Here is a 16,414-nt window from a genome sequence, read left to right as displayed (position 1 = left end):
TGACTGAAAAAAATGATTAAAATTCTATGTACTACGGATTAACAAACCGCGATTTTTCTATGTCCATCATTCAGATGTTGCTAAATCGACCAAAATGTGACTAAAATGATCGTGGACAAGCTTGTGGTTTTGCGTTTTTTTTTTGTTTTGCATTTTTTTTTTCATTTTGTTTTCTACTGATGACAAGCTATTAATTGCAAAGAGCCAGAGCTAGTTGGTGTTTTCGTTTATTATTTTTTGTTTCTGCAAGTGTCATTATCGTGGAGCAGGAGGATTTTTACCTCGGGAGCAGCCAGACTTTTTTCTTGTATACACGGAAGGAACAGAGTACGGCTTAACGAGTCCACGTTCCAAGTCCGACGCGCTCAGTTTTCCTAAAAAAAGAATGTTGAGCAAACGGCTGAAGTGTGCGTTCTTCAACCGACTGTGCTCTCCATCTTATCTATCTGATGGTTCATGAATGAATAATGGAGGTGAACGGACGCTCGTTGATTGATTGAATGTTTTTTCATGGATTTGTCATACGTTTCCATATTTTTTTTTCTTTTCAGTGCAACGAGCATGTACTTTACCTTAACAGTGTATTATTAAACTCGCATCACATAGTTACAAATTTTTTTGTCATTATTTATGAGATCATAATATTAACTAACATCATTAATGCTCATCTTCGCCGTGTTAGATTAAAGGCTAATTTACATGTCGATGTGAATGTTACAACGAAATGGAATTTCCTATAAATTTAGTGACTCAATAATTGTGGATTCAAACTCACCTCTCATAGTGACATCCCTAGATGGTGATTCTGAAACAAACGTCAAAATTGGACCTTTGCTTTATTCTGTTGCTAATAAATTTGTGATTTCGTTGATAGAAATACGGCATAGGAACTGCCAAGTGAACAATTGATTACAGTCAACTCTCTCTGGGACCTTGTATACCCTTGCACAAACTTTTCCCTTGTACCCACTCAGCCCAGTCTCAGGGGTCAAATTCCCCACTTTCCACTTCGACACATGAAATATTCACTCTCTCGCTCATTCTGAATATCCTCTCTGTTCTGCGTTCTGCATGGTCCTGTCACATTGACAGATGGGAAAGTCGACTGTTACTTGTATTCTGCACGGTTACGTAGGAATAGGAGAAGATAAATGTATTGATAATCTTTTGTAAATGTTTTTGAGGTTTTCCTTTCGTCTATCAGTGGCACTCTTCACCATTGTTCATAAATAATACTCGATTTTGTTAGAAAAAGTTGTTGGTTTCAGGTGCGAACGATAATAGCGAATTTTTGACAAACATTATTCCCAACATAACCTTGAATATCGTGGCTAAATAAACTGCCATTGATGTTCGAAGTTGGAGTCGTTTTTACAAAAGCTTGGTGTCTTGGGCTCATATTTTCTCAGTGAAATGATACGAATTTTCTCTCATTCGTGCAAGTTTGTTAATTGTAAAATGTTTGATTTCGCGAGAGAAATAACTTAATTGAATTTCCTTTAAAAAGCCCGCCATCTGTCGTTTATGTCAATAAATCTTTACGTTATGTTTGTCAAATTATTTGTGCTTTGGAGAAGATTTTCTCTTCTCGTACATGTCAGATTTCCGTTTATTCAATTTGGAGTCAACGATGTATCAAGTGACTACACAAACGCGTTGGTGGAAACCTCAAGACCGCAAAGCTCTTGCTGCGCTGAGTTCTGACACAATTTTATGTCCGCAAACTTTGAAATACAAAAGCATTGATTTTCGAGAAGTTGTGGGACTGGTACAAATGAGCGTGCAATAAAGCTGCGTGCTGTTTGAGAAATAACAATGCCAATTGATGTCGAATAATGTTGAATATCAATCAAATAATAGAAACCAACGATAAAGATTGAAAAAAAATCAACTTTTTTATTATTATTTGGACATTGTGGTAACAGTTAAATTGATATTTTTTAGTCGAATATTCTATCGTAGTCTTTTTTATCTCGTGAAGAATTGTAAAAAATCCAAGACAGTGTCATTCTCACGTGGAAACTATTGGCTGAGCTGCGACTGTGTCTCAAAGAGTAATTTGATCTCGTGCCAAAGAGAACGCGAATATCAAAAATATTTGCTACTGGAATTCGGAAATACTTTCGCCCTCGATTTTTCTCTCTCGTCTCCAATCTATTTGTGAATGTTATTAATTCTGTGTCGGTGACTCAAATTCTATTACTCGAATCCCGGTCTCTGTCAAAGCACATACAATCGATCGAGGAACAAATTGACCATAAATAAATAAGAAACTTAACAGAGATCTAGAAACAAATCTTACCTTGAGAGAAAGTAGTGTACCGGACGGTCCTCCATTCTCATCCAAACTGAAACCAATAAAGTTTCGATTTTTATTACCATTTCAACATCAGGAAAAAAAATAAGTCCACCTTCGACAGCCATTATTTTCGAATGAGTATTTTAGAACTTAAACGAAACTCCTCGACACTGTCATTGTTTCTGTTTTAAATCACTTTTTCACTGTCAAAATGATTGTTTCGTTGTTAAATGAGAATGAAAAGATTAATGGTTACTAATCTGATGTTTTTCAATTTATTATGCAGGAAGATTATGTAAATGGTATGGGAATTGTTCGCGACTAAATCGACTATTCGATTCCTAATAGGTAACGAAATTTTCAAATGCCAATGAATGGAGTCTTTCGATGTATATATATGGAGTTCCAATGAGATTTCAATGTCGAGATAATTCGAACCCGGAAACGACTCTGTCAGACTGTATTGGTTTTGTCCTCGTCGTCGCTGGTTTGGTATCTGCATGCATAATACTTGTTCGGAAATGTGTTTGGACACGTCAGAATGGGCGATAAAAATATTCCCTTGTTACGACAGAAAAGAAATCACCTATGGAGGTCAGGATGAAGGTCTTTTTTTATCATAATTTGAATTCTATTATTATTGTATATTTCTATTAGTAATGGTCGAAAATAAAATAAAAATTATTTTCTCACATAATTATTTAAAAAATTTGAGATTTAACCCTTCGTCCGTAAGGGTTTTTTTGACACCTCCCCCCTTAAAGGTTCCACCGTTTTATGTCCCACCGTTAAGATGATGGATCAGTCGGTAATCACAACCGTGAGTGCGAGAGAGATAGCTGCAAATTTTGAAAAGGAAATTTTTCCACATAGTTCGTCTGATCGAAAAAATAAAAATGTCATCGGATTTTTGCGATCGTTTTGCGTACGATGACATTTTTATTATTTTAATCGGACGAACGATGTCAAAGAGTTTCAATTTCAAAAATTCGAGGTGCGATTACCGACTGATCCATCCATCGACTTATAACTCGACTTATAACGGTAGAAAAAGTCTGAAAAAATTCCTGCTATTGTTACAGGCCTTCGCCTTTATGGACCAATCATAATATTATAGAAAAAAAAATGTTTATAAATTGTTATCTCTCCCTTGTCACGTCCGGAGGGGCGTGAAGGAAAGGTTCGGGTGTTTGAGCGTCGAGCGGCAAACGCTATGTCCCATAGACTTTTCCATTCAGCATGTATACGCAGAGCGTTATTATATAGATATACTCGTTTGAGTATCGTGGGCGCACGCTGAGAGACCTCGAGAAGTCTTGCTTTTGTCTAGTTGCAATTGAGGAAAGGTATTAAAAGTCGTGGACAAAGAGATCTAGGATTCCTTATACACTCTTTAATGAAAATAGATTTTTAGTAAAATACAGTAGTAGAACATGATAGAGAGATCTAGGATTCTCTATATGTTCGTGATACAACGTAAGGTGTTAGTAAAGTACAATTGCAGAATATGATAGAGGGATCTAGGATTCTCTATGTATTCTGGATATTGCGTAAGTTACAATAAGTGATACGATTCGGTATGATACGTGGTACGTTACCGGAGAGGTGTCTTCAACTCGTCGATGCGCGGTCTTTATTAGATTTCACGATCGATCGTAAATATTCGAAGTCACAAGTCGAGGTGATTGGAGAAATATTTAAAGTCTCGAATCGGAGTAAAATACCTTAACACCTTCGTTGCTGGAGTTGACTCGCTCTCTTCTACGGAAGACCTGGAGTTCGTTCAGAGATTAAGTATAAGACGGCTAACCGAATGACAACCGAACTACTGCGAACAGTATAAACACGACTCTAGGTACGGAACGGAATGCATTTGTACCGCAAATCTTGGCCTTTTTATAGGGCTAGATTTGGGTCAAATAGGTGGGGTTTGTTATCATTATCTCGAGCACAAGTGTTCAGAGTTCTATTTTTCGGTCCTTATAAGGAGAAAACATCTGTTTAATCAATTGATGAATCCCCGAAATTTAGGGCAGTAGCGCTCGGATGGGGGTTTCGTAGAACCTTGAACACTTGTGTCAGGCACGTGTCTTTGGTAATGATATGTTTACGCGTTATATTCGGTGTCTTGATTAGGTGATATGCGCACTTAGTTCGAGTTCGTTTTAGTTAAGTTGCAAAAGAAAAATAAAATAATAAAAATTTAACGTCGGTTGTGACACCCTTCATCGCGAGGTACAATGAAAAACAATTTTGGGCAGGACACAAATGACCCGCTGTTACAGACGAAAAGTTAAAAATTGCAAAGTTCCAATAACTATTTTCAGAAATCGTGTTTGCAATGACAGACAAAAAGAATTATTGACTAATACGTTTCAATTTTCATAATTTTTTTTCTTTAGTTCCAAGAGATCGACCCATTAGCCTAGAAAAAAATGGAAAAATGATGACCGGCAAGGTTAAGTTGTCTCGGAATGTGGCATTATGTATATTTTCATCCTCGTCAGGCAAAAGGGACGTTATGAAAAAAAAACATTGACCAAGTACTCGTCGCTGTCACGCGAATATCTACAACTCTTTGGAAATATATGCATATACCGCGATATGAACGTAGCCACATTGAATAAAGTGCCAGACGATAATTTATCACTGGCGTGAGGATGTTGCACGCTATATTATACAAAGGGTGAAGAGGAGAGAAGGAGACACCGAGAGTGAGGGAAAGGAAGAGTGATAAAGAGAGAGGTACTTAACCTTCGGCCTCAACTTGGCTCTAATTACATCGGGAAAGAGCACTTTTTGACTCTTAGCAGATTTTCGCTTCGGTACTTCCAGTATGTCCTGCTGAAGGGAAGCCCTCATTCTACAAGATTAAAAAGAAGCAAAGCATGTCCGTAGCGCGGCGCTGCGAACTACTATAGAAAATCAGCTCCCTCTTTTATAAGATTACTTTTTCCGTGTTAATTATCAAACTTTCACGTATGCAGCGGGCATTTCAAATAAATTGCAACACATTTTTATTCACGTTTCGAGTGCTCTGGAGAGTCGTAACTTCACTTCAAAGGCACGAACCGTGAAAACCGATTGTGCATCTCGGTAGATTCACAAGATAACAGGAAAACACTCATCTCTTTGCATACTTGGGAATCAAAGATGCAGCTACCCATTGAACAATATTTGATGTTCCGCGAATGTGGTAAGCACCCTTCTCTAAGTCTGAGTAGTTTTTTGTCTGCTTGTGCAAATGTTATCGTTCTCGTTTTATTCAAAAGCCTGATAAATCTTCTCTCTAAAGAGTAAAACAAGCTTTTACGTATTTGCTCGTACAAAGTATCAATGAATTCCGTGTGTGCATGCACGGATACGTATCGGTTGTTCATGGTTCCAGAATAAATCGATGCACAAACAAGCAAAAAGTGGTGAGCGTCTCGCAGCACAGCGAGCTCGATCAATACATGAAAAGTTTAACAGAAAATTTGGTCTCGATGATTCATGCGTGAGGCGTGCGTTTATCAGCACTCTTAACCTCAAATGTACGAACGCACGGCAAGGAAAATAACGTAGAAACGGAAGTGACTGACGTATGAGTAATTTTAAAATAAAAGGACAGAGGATAAACGAAAAATGGTCTTTGGTAGGCGGCGCAGGGCACTTCAGATAAGAAAATTTTTATCCTCGAGGCCAGAACTCCCACGAGAGCGTTGGCAGCATCAGAATCATCATCAACGCAGTGCTATGGCCAGTCTTTTTCTCCGGCATTTTTCTCCTATTGAATTCCCTGCGTATAGGCGTATCGCACCATGTCACGCCGGTTCTTGCGATACTCACATAGTCTTTACACACGCATTGCATATCAAAACTTGAATAAAAGTGACAAATTTTTTCTAATCCCAGAAAAAAGCCAGTTTCTTGGGTTATCTCAACTGGCACTGAATTTTCCAAGTGTGTCTAGATATAATCATTACTTCCGTTTTCCAAGAAAAGTGTTCCGGTTATTTTGTATAAATTTCCGAAATTATGTCAACAAATCTCGTATCATTATCATGCCTCTCTATGGATATTTATTAAAAACTGATATCACTGCGATTCCTTTCTATTCACTATCATTTTGAACGTGTAGCCTTAATGGAAAAATTCTGATAAACATAGAGTTCACTTAGATCGCTGAAAAAAATGATAAACGTTGACTGTTGAAGGTCGCTCGATACGTACTATAGAAACCTTCCTATACGCATACATTTATTCGTTTTTCTATCCGTGTGAAATCATCGCAAATGCCATGCTCACAGTACTTAGCATTGTTCACGGGCGAGGTCTGAATCAGTTGAAAATCATGTGATTTTTCATCGATTGTTCGAGCCGATAAAGGCGTATCCAATACATACGAGCTTTAGAACTGCCGACTTTTTACGATGCTGAAGTTTCCAACGTTGGAGTCCAACGAAATGAACGAAAAAAACGTTTGTAATTCACCAATTTTTTATTTCACGAATCGTTGGTGCAGCTTGAAAAACTACGAATCGCAAATTTGGCAGGGAACAAAATAGGGGAATTACTGGAATTATTGGAGAGTTTTTTTCGATCATTTCGTTGGACTCCAACGTTGGAAACTTCAGCGTCATGACATTTGCGCAATCGTAGTAGAAAAAACAAACGTGTAAATGAAACTTTTCGAAAAACAGCTCGTCGAATTAAATTTTAACTTCGTATCTGACATCGACATAAATGCTTTAAGAGCTAGCCAACCCATGCTGAAGATGGACACGGCCGTAAGAGAGGTTTTAATAATTACTTGAGAGGAGGCATGCACTTGAAAAGATAATAAAGTTGTGGAAACATTTTTTTTTATTACTCACTGACTAAATTGAATGGTCTTCTCTCGTGGCTAAAACATTACCGTTGGAGAAGTGTTTCTAATTTTTTTAATTTCAAGATTTTGCAGAAATCTTTTTAAAAATGTTCGCAGTCCATATCCAGTTCGATTTTCTATGCAGTTTAGCGGTTTTTGTCTTGAAACTTATGAAAAAAAAAATATGCAGATTTTGCAGAATAATTTTATACTCAACGGGTCTTGATTCTTTATCTTTCGAGTGAATGCTCCCTTTAATACATTTTCCTTTCGGTCGCATATGAATCTCAACCCTGTGCATAGAAGTTTTAGTAATAAGCGTTACATACGATAAGTACCTTCGCGCGTATATGGTTATCCATCTAATCAAGCTTTTATTCATAATTACAAGAGCGAGATCTCGAACTCTCGAATTATCCTAATTAAAGTTCGGAGTATTTGCTCGTACATATACGTGAGCACGTATAGCGATGTGGCACTGATTGATTTCAAGATCTGGTGGAATGTGTTCAATCCGGATTCAACGAATCCTTGAGTGTGGCGAGTGGAAATATTTGAAGGCATGGTCTAATGCACACAATGGGAAAAGTTTTATATCCGACCGTTGGAACATTACTTCCTTCTCAATGTTTACTATTTCAGAGTAATCTCTAATTAATTTAGAGAATGAAAGCTAATTGAATAATCTTATCGCGTCACCGATCGGTGAACTGACTGCATTTATTTACACTTCAATGATTTGTCAAATGGAACAAATATATTTGTTAAGGTAGTTCACGCGAATCTAATGAAAATCGAAAATTTCAACTTTTCGAATTGAAATTTGGAAATATACTAGAAATATACAGCGTGCATCTCTTCTCGGAATTATTATAAGATCTACCGTCTAGTTGTCGAGAAAACAATTAACGAAAATCACATTTTTTGAAGGGTTTTGGCACGAAGGCTCTTTGGGCAGGCACACTTCCTGTACGACGATTTGGATTTTATAAAATAAGGTCCTTCCAACTTTGAAGAGCCAAAGACGAGAACAAGAAAATAAAATGTTTTTAAATATCAATGATGTCTTGAGAAGGCTTTGTTACCGGTGAAAATCACTTGGGAATGGAAAAAGAAAAACACTTATTTGAGGTCAACGAGTAATAACGACATAAGCGGTGGAAGGTTTGACGAAATAGTGAGCCAGCTGGTTTAAAATATAGATACGCATACGCATATGAATAGAAAATGGCTATTGTCACATTTTGTTTGACGATTTTACTACAAAAGTATCTTAACCGGTATCATAATATTAAAAATTGATCAATCTCAGCAAATAAGTTACCCATAATTTTAATAATTGCGAGAATAAATTTTAATCGTTTCTTTGATCATGAAAAAAGCAAAGGAGTTTAGTTGCTTTTTTCAATCACCAGTAACGCGTGATCCTCCTTAAATTGAAAAAGAGCTAGTGAATTATTGATTTCCGGGGATTTTCGCTGTCCCGCTTTATCGCACTGCGACGTACGTGTTTTATCAAACTTACGTTCAAGCGTTTCTCAGAACGAATTATTTGTGCGTTTGTAACCGATCGATCATTCCTTCGTCTACGTTTACCCGTTGTATCCCTAAGCATTTAATTTATGCAACATCGAAGCTTCGCCGAGGTTATCGCCGCCTTCCATTAAGGTCAATCATGCAGTTTGACAAGATGAAAAAACTCGTATTTTTACAACGGCATGCGGTTTGGACATAGAAATATTTGAAGCACTTTTCACAATTGTAATTAATAAACCATCGAAAGATAGAATTTATATCAACTGTATTGTAACGTAACGCCCTCCTGAACGACCCGAATTGACTAGAACCCGAACCTAACCTCGAAAAACATCGCGACGCGGCGGGGGCGATCGTACTCGTGGGCAATACAAAGGCGGAGATACAAGCGGCGGAGCGCGACAGTAGCGGCGCCGTGTATTAAAAACTCTAACTATTATATTTTTTTGTTTTGTTAATTAAAATTCAACGCGATCCCGTAAAATATTGTAACTAGGCTCAAATGAAGCGGAAAATTATAATGAATCGAAGAAAAGTAACGAAAAGATTATTTCTTTTAGAAAATTGGTGTCAATTCAAATAAAACAAGACGCGTGTTTATGACGCATGCGCGGATAGAGCGTTAATGGGCTATAGGACGCGTACGTGACTTTTAGCGATTGAAATTACTCGAATCACATTAAACAAAGTAACAATGCCAAATCAAAAAAGAAATTAAAAGTTGATCGATCAAATTGAAGTTTTTATTGTTAATAATCACACAAAGCTGAAAAACGTGAAAAGCGGTAGTCCGCGCATCGTATGTTAGCCCGCGCAACCAACGGGCGAGCGTGAATCATGGCAACGGGCCAATAAGAGAAGGCGTTAGAAATAGATGCGTAGAACCGATCCGAAAACCAAAAATTCGACGTTTGATAATTTTATGGTGGGGACACGGGTATAAGAAGCGCTGCGCGACTCATTCGGCAGGCAAAATTCTGACTCGGAACAAAAAGACTGACTTCAAACATTCTTCCTGATTTTAGCAGGCAATCCAACCTATCCTATCGTGGACGGCAAGTTACCTTAAGGAGTTTCGGTACAGAAGTCTAAATATTAAGAAATTGATCAAATTTGGTGATAATGTTCTTCAATATCAACTGCGAAAACACAAATTTTTTCAAAATTTTCTTCTACTTAGTTATCGAGTAATTACGCATTAAAGCAGATTTATTATGCCCGGAATGTATACCTATATATATGGAAACGCTATGCTTATACACGTGAAGTTTAGTGATCAATTACTCGATAACTGTGTAGAAGAAAAATCTTAAAAAATTTGTGTTGTTAAATTTGGCATTAAAGAATATGATCACCGAATTTTATAAAATTCTGAACTTTTTGAATTTTTTAATGTTTTTAGCATGGTTTAGCATGGCAACATTGTATCGCCTGTACCGAAACTCCTTAACCTTCCAAATGCTCAGACTCTCGGAGGGATTCGGCAACGTTTCTATCCCATAGCCTGGGGTTTGTTCCTTAACTGAACTTATTTTATTTTTATTATTCTTTTGCTTGCTATAATCAGGGATGATTTTTCTTGTAAATGAATTTGTAAATTCTGTAAATTCTCTTTTTAAATTCAAAGTTGAAATTAATCGAGTCCGAGTCAAACAAAACCGAGATTTCTGTAAATTTTGTAAATCTTGTAAATTTTAAATAATTCAAAAGACCGTGGTACGAATTTGAGGTTATATTGCGTCAAATTAATAAATCTCTTTTATTGTATAAAATCGAAACACTTTTGAATTATCGAAACTAATATTTTTAAAAGCGAGCGAAAAACGCGTAAATTAAAAATTGTTCAAATTCGAAACGGTGAGCGCAATCGAATTTCCCCTAATTGGCGAACACAATCACAATAATAAATCAAAAAAACCAAAGATCCTATGAAATCAATCAAATTGAATAAATCTGAATTGTTAAATTCTTCAAAATCGAAATTCCGAGTTCTCACGTTTCTTTCATATCTGCTCCTTTTAAAATTAAGGTAGCTCGAACCGACGCGTGGCGGCGTTCAGGCCAGGTCGGCAAGAGCGTTATGTTACAATATACATTTTTTATATCACTATTCTTGCTTCCAGGAACATAGAGTCTTGGAAAGTATATTGTGTTGATGAAAAAAACGTGAAACTAAAAAAACATTCAAGAAAGCATTGTAAAATGTTATGCTTGGGGTTTTATCGTAATGAAATGGATCAGTTCTTGGAATGCAGTTTATATAACAACAATCTTTTGAAGTGAACGCACTCTTTTATATACTACTGGATTTTCACCACGCGCAAAGGAAACGTTAATATAGAACTTTCATTCTTCGAATGAGAGTAACTCGTAAGTAAATTATTTTTGGCGCAGAGACGACGATCACAGGATGGCATCCAGACGTAACGAAATACGCTCTGGTGAATCTTTCACGGATAGCGTAGAACGAGACGTGTAAATATTTTTTGACATTTCGACAAAACTTGCCATGAGATATTTTTTCTTTGTGCAAGCAATTAACAGTGTTGATAGATAATTTGTTTAAAAGAATTGACTCAAGCCCATGAACATTTCAATTTAAAATTCAAAAACGATTAAAACTTTTGAACACACATCAAAATTCTTTGCGACCAAATCGTTCGAGCCAAGTAATTTCCCGATGATCCATTTTCTTCGTAGATTATCCTAGAAAATATTGATCCTGCTCGACGCAATGGATTTTCCTCCCAACGTATTTCCACTTTTGCGAAGTTTACTATTGATTACGAGTGCTCAATCATTAATAGAAATAGCTCGTTTATTCCGTTCATTAAAATTGTTTATTCAGACGTCGAGTGCTAGAAGGTTAAGGCCGGAAAGTAGTTACGCATTGGTCGCAGATTGCGGCAGAAAAGGTCGCGACGGAGAATATAGTCGAGGCAGGGAAATTAAACGTTCACCTTGTGAGCCAAGTTTCACCACAACGGCATCAGTTAAAGCAACTTGTTGAGATCGTATAGATCAAAGCCAAAGAATCAGAGGAAGCAAGAAAACGTTTTGTTAATTATATATATACCCAACTGCACGGAAATGCCTAATAATATATTTTTAAACGTATTATCGTTATTGTTGTTATTATTATTCCATTGAATCTGGAATGAATATTCGAGACGCTGCCTTACAATGTTGTTATATTTGTCAATCGTGTTGTGTAATCGAATGCGAAGAATAACATGGCACGTCGTTTCTGTACCGGCGTATGTATAAATTGTATACATTTATGTCGTGAATATTTATATTTATATAGATACGAGCATTATGTACATGAATACAGGTGTTTATGAAAGATTAATACGAAGATCGATGGATGATACCTTCTCAACGTGAACGGAAAAAACAAATGGAAATTGCTTGTTTATATAAATATTCAAAATGTTTCAGACAGTCAATAGCGGCTCTATGAGTCTCGCATTAACAATGGGAGGGATGAAAAATATTGTTAACTTGCTTCTAGGATATGAAAAATTAATGCTGAGCTTTTATAGGCGTAGCAGATTTCCTGAACAAGATAAGTGAACGAATGAATTTTCATCTAATTTACTCTTCATTAACAAGACGGTTTCTGAGAATCTCGTTGCTAATAGGAAATCCAATCAGGATCTGATGCGTGTGGACGTGGCCCAGAAACAACGATTACGGATTTATTTAATCAAGATAAACGTGCTTTTCGCTCGATGAATAAAAGTAAACTATTCCCAAGGCCCCTCATTCCCGAAATTTTGTGGCTAGCTGTACCAAAGTTAGTGTAACAATATTAGTTGAAAAAAAACTGCTGAAACTCTTCCGTTAACTATTTATTTTGCTTTATTTCGTCCCAGGTTATAGTTCGAGTGCTGTTGGTACGTTATATTTGTCAGTGTTGACGATGAATCATCTTATACTTTTGTACGCGGTGCATGATGACATTCTGAATCCTTGAATACCTACGCATGGACAATGTACAGGTGAATCATTCGCCGGACACAATATAACCTTGTTTTTTACTTTTTGAAAAATGGTCTACGCGCTACCAGTATGCTTTCGGTCTTCATGCGAAAACACATTCCGACCTCATAAATTAATGTCATTAGAATGGTTCAGGGAATTCTATTGAAAAATCAGTCAATATTACACTCGTTACGAGCCTGCGATGGCTAAGCAAATTTCATCGAAAACAACAGTACGTTACAATCGCTAAAGATTTTTAGAGATTTTCTCGACAACGTGCTTCTCGTCTTGGCCACCATGATTTTTCCATAAGTAGCTGGGTCAACAAAATTCGTGAACATGGTCTTTTTTTGTCCGCATTTTCCCAAATTGAACGAAGCGATGAGCCACGATATTGAATTTTCTCCACGAAAATTCAAATGCCTTTCCAAATAATAAAATGACACGCGAAATACAGAGGTGAAAAAAACTCGAATATTTTCAAGCATATTTCATCCCAAAAATCAATCGTAAAAACAGCATTCTAGTCAACAACCTCTTCGTGAGAGACTCGAATTTATAGTAAAACTTGGTCGATATTTCACTCGGTAGAACTCCATTGAAGTTTAACGCAAACTTCAAGAGTAATGTCGGACTTGTCGGTTTGCACTTTCATACTTTAGAAAAACAAGCGAGCAGCTCGAGCGGCTTGTACTTACAGCCGTTTTTCGAGTACGCAAGTGACTAGCGAGTTCACTGCGATTATCATTTCCGAATGTTTCCTTAGCTGATATGATAGTGCGTATGAAAAGTTGACGAGGTTTTTCCATTTTAAATAAATGATAATTAAAAAAGAAAATATGTTTCTAACGTCGCGTGTTCTATTGGAGTTTTTGTAGAAGTTACTGAAATAAAATCGCGGCGAAAACAAGTTCTTCAAACGAAAACGAAAAAATCACAGTTGAAGGTCCACAGAAATAATCATAATATCATAGAAAAACACCAAATTATACTGAGAACCAGGATACTAGTTTTCAGACTACGACAAGTTCTCTGTCTCGTTCTCTGTAGTATACAATCGCTGAAGCATAAATCAGGAAAATCCGATTTGTACACGGAGAGAAAAAAATAGTAAGAATTACTATTTTTGCTGCCATGGTATTGATGTTCTATATCGCCCATTTTGAAGGTTTTTACCAAAAATATTGTAATTTCCAAGTCAATTCTGAATGAAAATTTTTTAATTGCGTATTTTGCTGTGACAAAGGTTTAAACTGTGCTAGTTTTTCCTAACATAGTCCACCAAGGAAACGTTGTAAAATTTATGTTGACTCGGTGATGAACTGTCAAGTAGAATTATTATGCCGTTTTGCTATATACTTAGTACTGTTTTTACAATTGAAATTTACAGTTGAACATAGTAAAATTTGAGGAGCTCGAACACAAGCATCGATCATACGCTAAAGTGTTTAGAAATTTACTATGGTAAATAAGAGAATTTAGTAGTTTTATAATTTAGAAATTTTCTTTCCGTGTACCATAAAAAGAACTATCGAGGCCATATCATCGTCATAGCGACTGTTTTTGTTAACGCATAGGTGCTGATATATTTGATATTACGTGGTGTATTCATCGGTAAGAAAAAGTACAGACTCATTATTCATTGTCGCTGAAGCAGCGAAATGCGATGGTCTGATTATCAGGAATGTGGATCGTCGCAGAAAGATTAAGTTCGGTGAGGTGACTCGATATTTGAACCATTTCATTTTTTCTCAACGAAAACAATTTTCCAAGGATCTGATAGAATTGCAATGAATTTTTGAAGCACCGAATCGTCCAATAAACCCCATGAAATCGTCACTCTCTTTTCCCATTAGTTATGTGAAAATTCTAACTACCTTTAAAAAAACTGGACCATTTTGTAAAGAATATGAACTTCGCGATACCGAAGGTGTGATGAAATCATGTTCGAGCGTGACTCGAATACAGTCCCTAATATCGTGGATATTCGAGAACGCAGGGAGGATCCTCCAAGATCTTCCTCCGGTGCAAGGTTTATGAGACAAACTTCTCTCCTGGGATCAAAATGTAACGAGGGTTACTTGGAATTTCACGCTCACGCGTGTAGGACTTCAGGAGTTTCATCATAGAGTCTCTCCGGCGAGCAGGTACCGATTACACTTGCTATATATTTATATATCTCGTGAGGTATATGGCACACAGTGTCAAGTACCGCGGAGGCAACGATGAATAAGCGCGTGTCTAATTTGGCAGCGGACAGAAAGCTGTCGTAGGATTTTCTACATAGATATACATAAATATATGCTGCTATTCACGGTCCATGAGGTATTCTAGGTGAAATTCATTTGTTTATCATTTCCGTAAACGTCACTTGATACAAAAATAATTTAGCAATGAAAATGGATCTAAGGAAAAAATTGATATTACAAAACCTGTTACAAGAAGCGTTTTCATTGGATTAGTTTATTCCAAATTTCGAATGATTTTTTTCGATTGTTGATTATTTTCGGTTGCTTAGCAACTCTCACGACCGGGTCGTTAAATTTTCAAGGTGACTAAAACGAGGATGTCACATTTTCAGAGATCATTTCAAACGCACGGCCGTTAAACTTTATTTTCTTCAGCACTCAGTTCCGTAGTTTTATCGCTTCTGACAAATATTATTCGAATGACAGACAGATCGATGGCCCCTGACCGATGTTAATTTGAATACTATCTTCGATAACACCGAAAAAACCTCGGGAAGAGGAGAATGTGAGTTTGTTTTTTGACGACTTATGAAAAGAGTGATAAAAAAGAAGATAAAGCAGTCAAGAGGGGTCACGATCCTCTAAATTCGAGATTCAACACGCCGGATCATATCTGTACACACATACATCTAGAAAAGCATCAATGATCTCTATACACTTGAAAAACTCACTCGTCCACGAAGCAGCGTTTGTTCTTCGCCCGCGATGGTCCATCAAACATTTTCATAAAACGAGAAAATAAACGAACAATACTTTAAAGAAATGATTTCAATCGAATCATTGTAAAATACGATAGAATTTCTCTTCAGTTCTTTCTATACTTTTCAGTTGAAAAAACGTCTTTACTTCATATTTTCTATCTCCGTAAAACGATTCACAGAGGTTAACAAGCCTCCCCGAAGACTGGAAGATAGACGACTGTTTAATGCACGACGTTATTCGGATCGCGCGATGCGCGCAAGTGGTCCGAACGGACTGAACGTTCAACGAAGCTAGCCAATCGAGGAAAGCTCGCGCGCGCTCGCAGTCTATTACACACGTCTCTTCCCTCTCCCAACCACCTCGCGGGCTTTTCTCGTTTCGTGATCTCTCTTGGTCCAGCCCTTCCCCTCTCGATACCAACGCACATCTCTCCTCCTTTAGGAGGAATATATTGTCGCTCACACGTGCCACGAACTCGATGGACCGCGCAATAGGAGAGCCATGAGAGCAATACACGAAAATCGGCTTGCCCGCTCCAATTTGCGTCAATGTTTGTCGGCATCTCGTATTGTGATTTATATGAGCTCCTCAGGATTGCTTGATTTCATGAATAAAGAGCTTCAGAATTATATTTCACTCTGAGAACACTGCACGATTGTTTTATAGACGTTGATATTGCGAGAAACAACGTTCCTTAGAGTCAACCTCGGTCAACCTCGAATCGGAGCATGTGCGAGTTTTCACATATTTGTTAAACCACTTATTTGAAATTACTCGATTTAAGGATACTTT

At 37.1% G+C, this 16,414-nt stretch overlaps 1 protein-coding gene across 9 annotated transcripts in view; it reads right to left on the bottom strand.

Moving 5' to 3' along the window:
- Mgat2 (alpha-1,6-mannosyl-glycoprotein 2-beta-N-acetylglucosaminyltransferase) overlaps positions 1-16,414 on the bottom strand; it is a 42,750-nt gene that overhangs the window by 12,546 nt on the left and 13,790 nt on the right. Inside the window, exons 1-5 of one of the 9 annotated variants that reach the window (XM_043411527.1) lie at positions 15,767-15,902; positions 15,592-15,614; positions 2,303-2,348; positions 776-805; positions 282-374 (exon numbers count right to left, since the gene is read on the bottom strand). In XM_043411527.1, the coding sequence (XP_043267462.1) occupies positions 282-374; positions 776-782 (100 nt within the window). In that variant the 5' untranslated portion in view covers positions 783-805; positions 2,303-2,348; positions 15,592-15,614; positions 15,767-15,902. Of the gene's footprint in view, positions 1-281; positions 375-775; positions 806-2,302; positions 2,349-8,673; positions 9,026-15,591; positions 15,906-16,414 lie in introns of those variants that run through there. The other 8 variants (XM_043411512.1, XM_043411580.1, XM_043411560.1 and 5 more) reach the window with 8 other exon arrangements.

This window comes from Venturia canescens, chromosome 1 (genome assembly GCF_019457755.1).
Source record: "Venturia canescens isolate UGA chromosome 1, ASM1945775v1, whole genome shotgun sequence".
Taxonomy (NCBI): Eukaryota; Metazoa; Arthropoda; class Insecta; order Hymenoptera; family Ichneumonidae; genus Venturia; species Venturia canescens.
The sequence above is the reverse complement of the archived record's forward strand: the minus strand, read 5'-3'. Positions and strand labels throughout refer to the sequence as shown.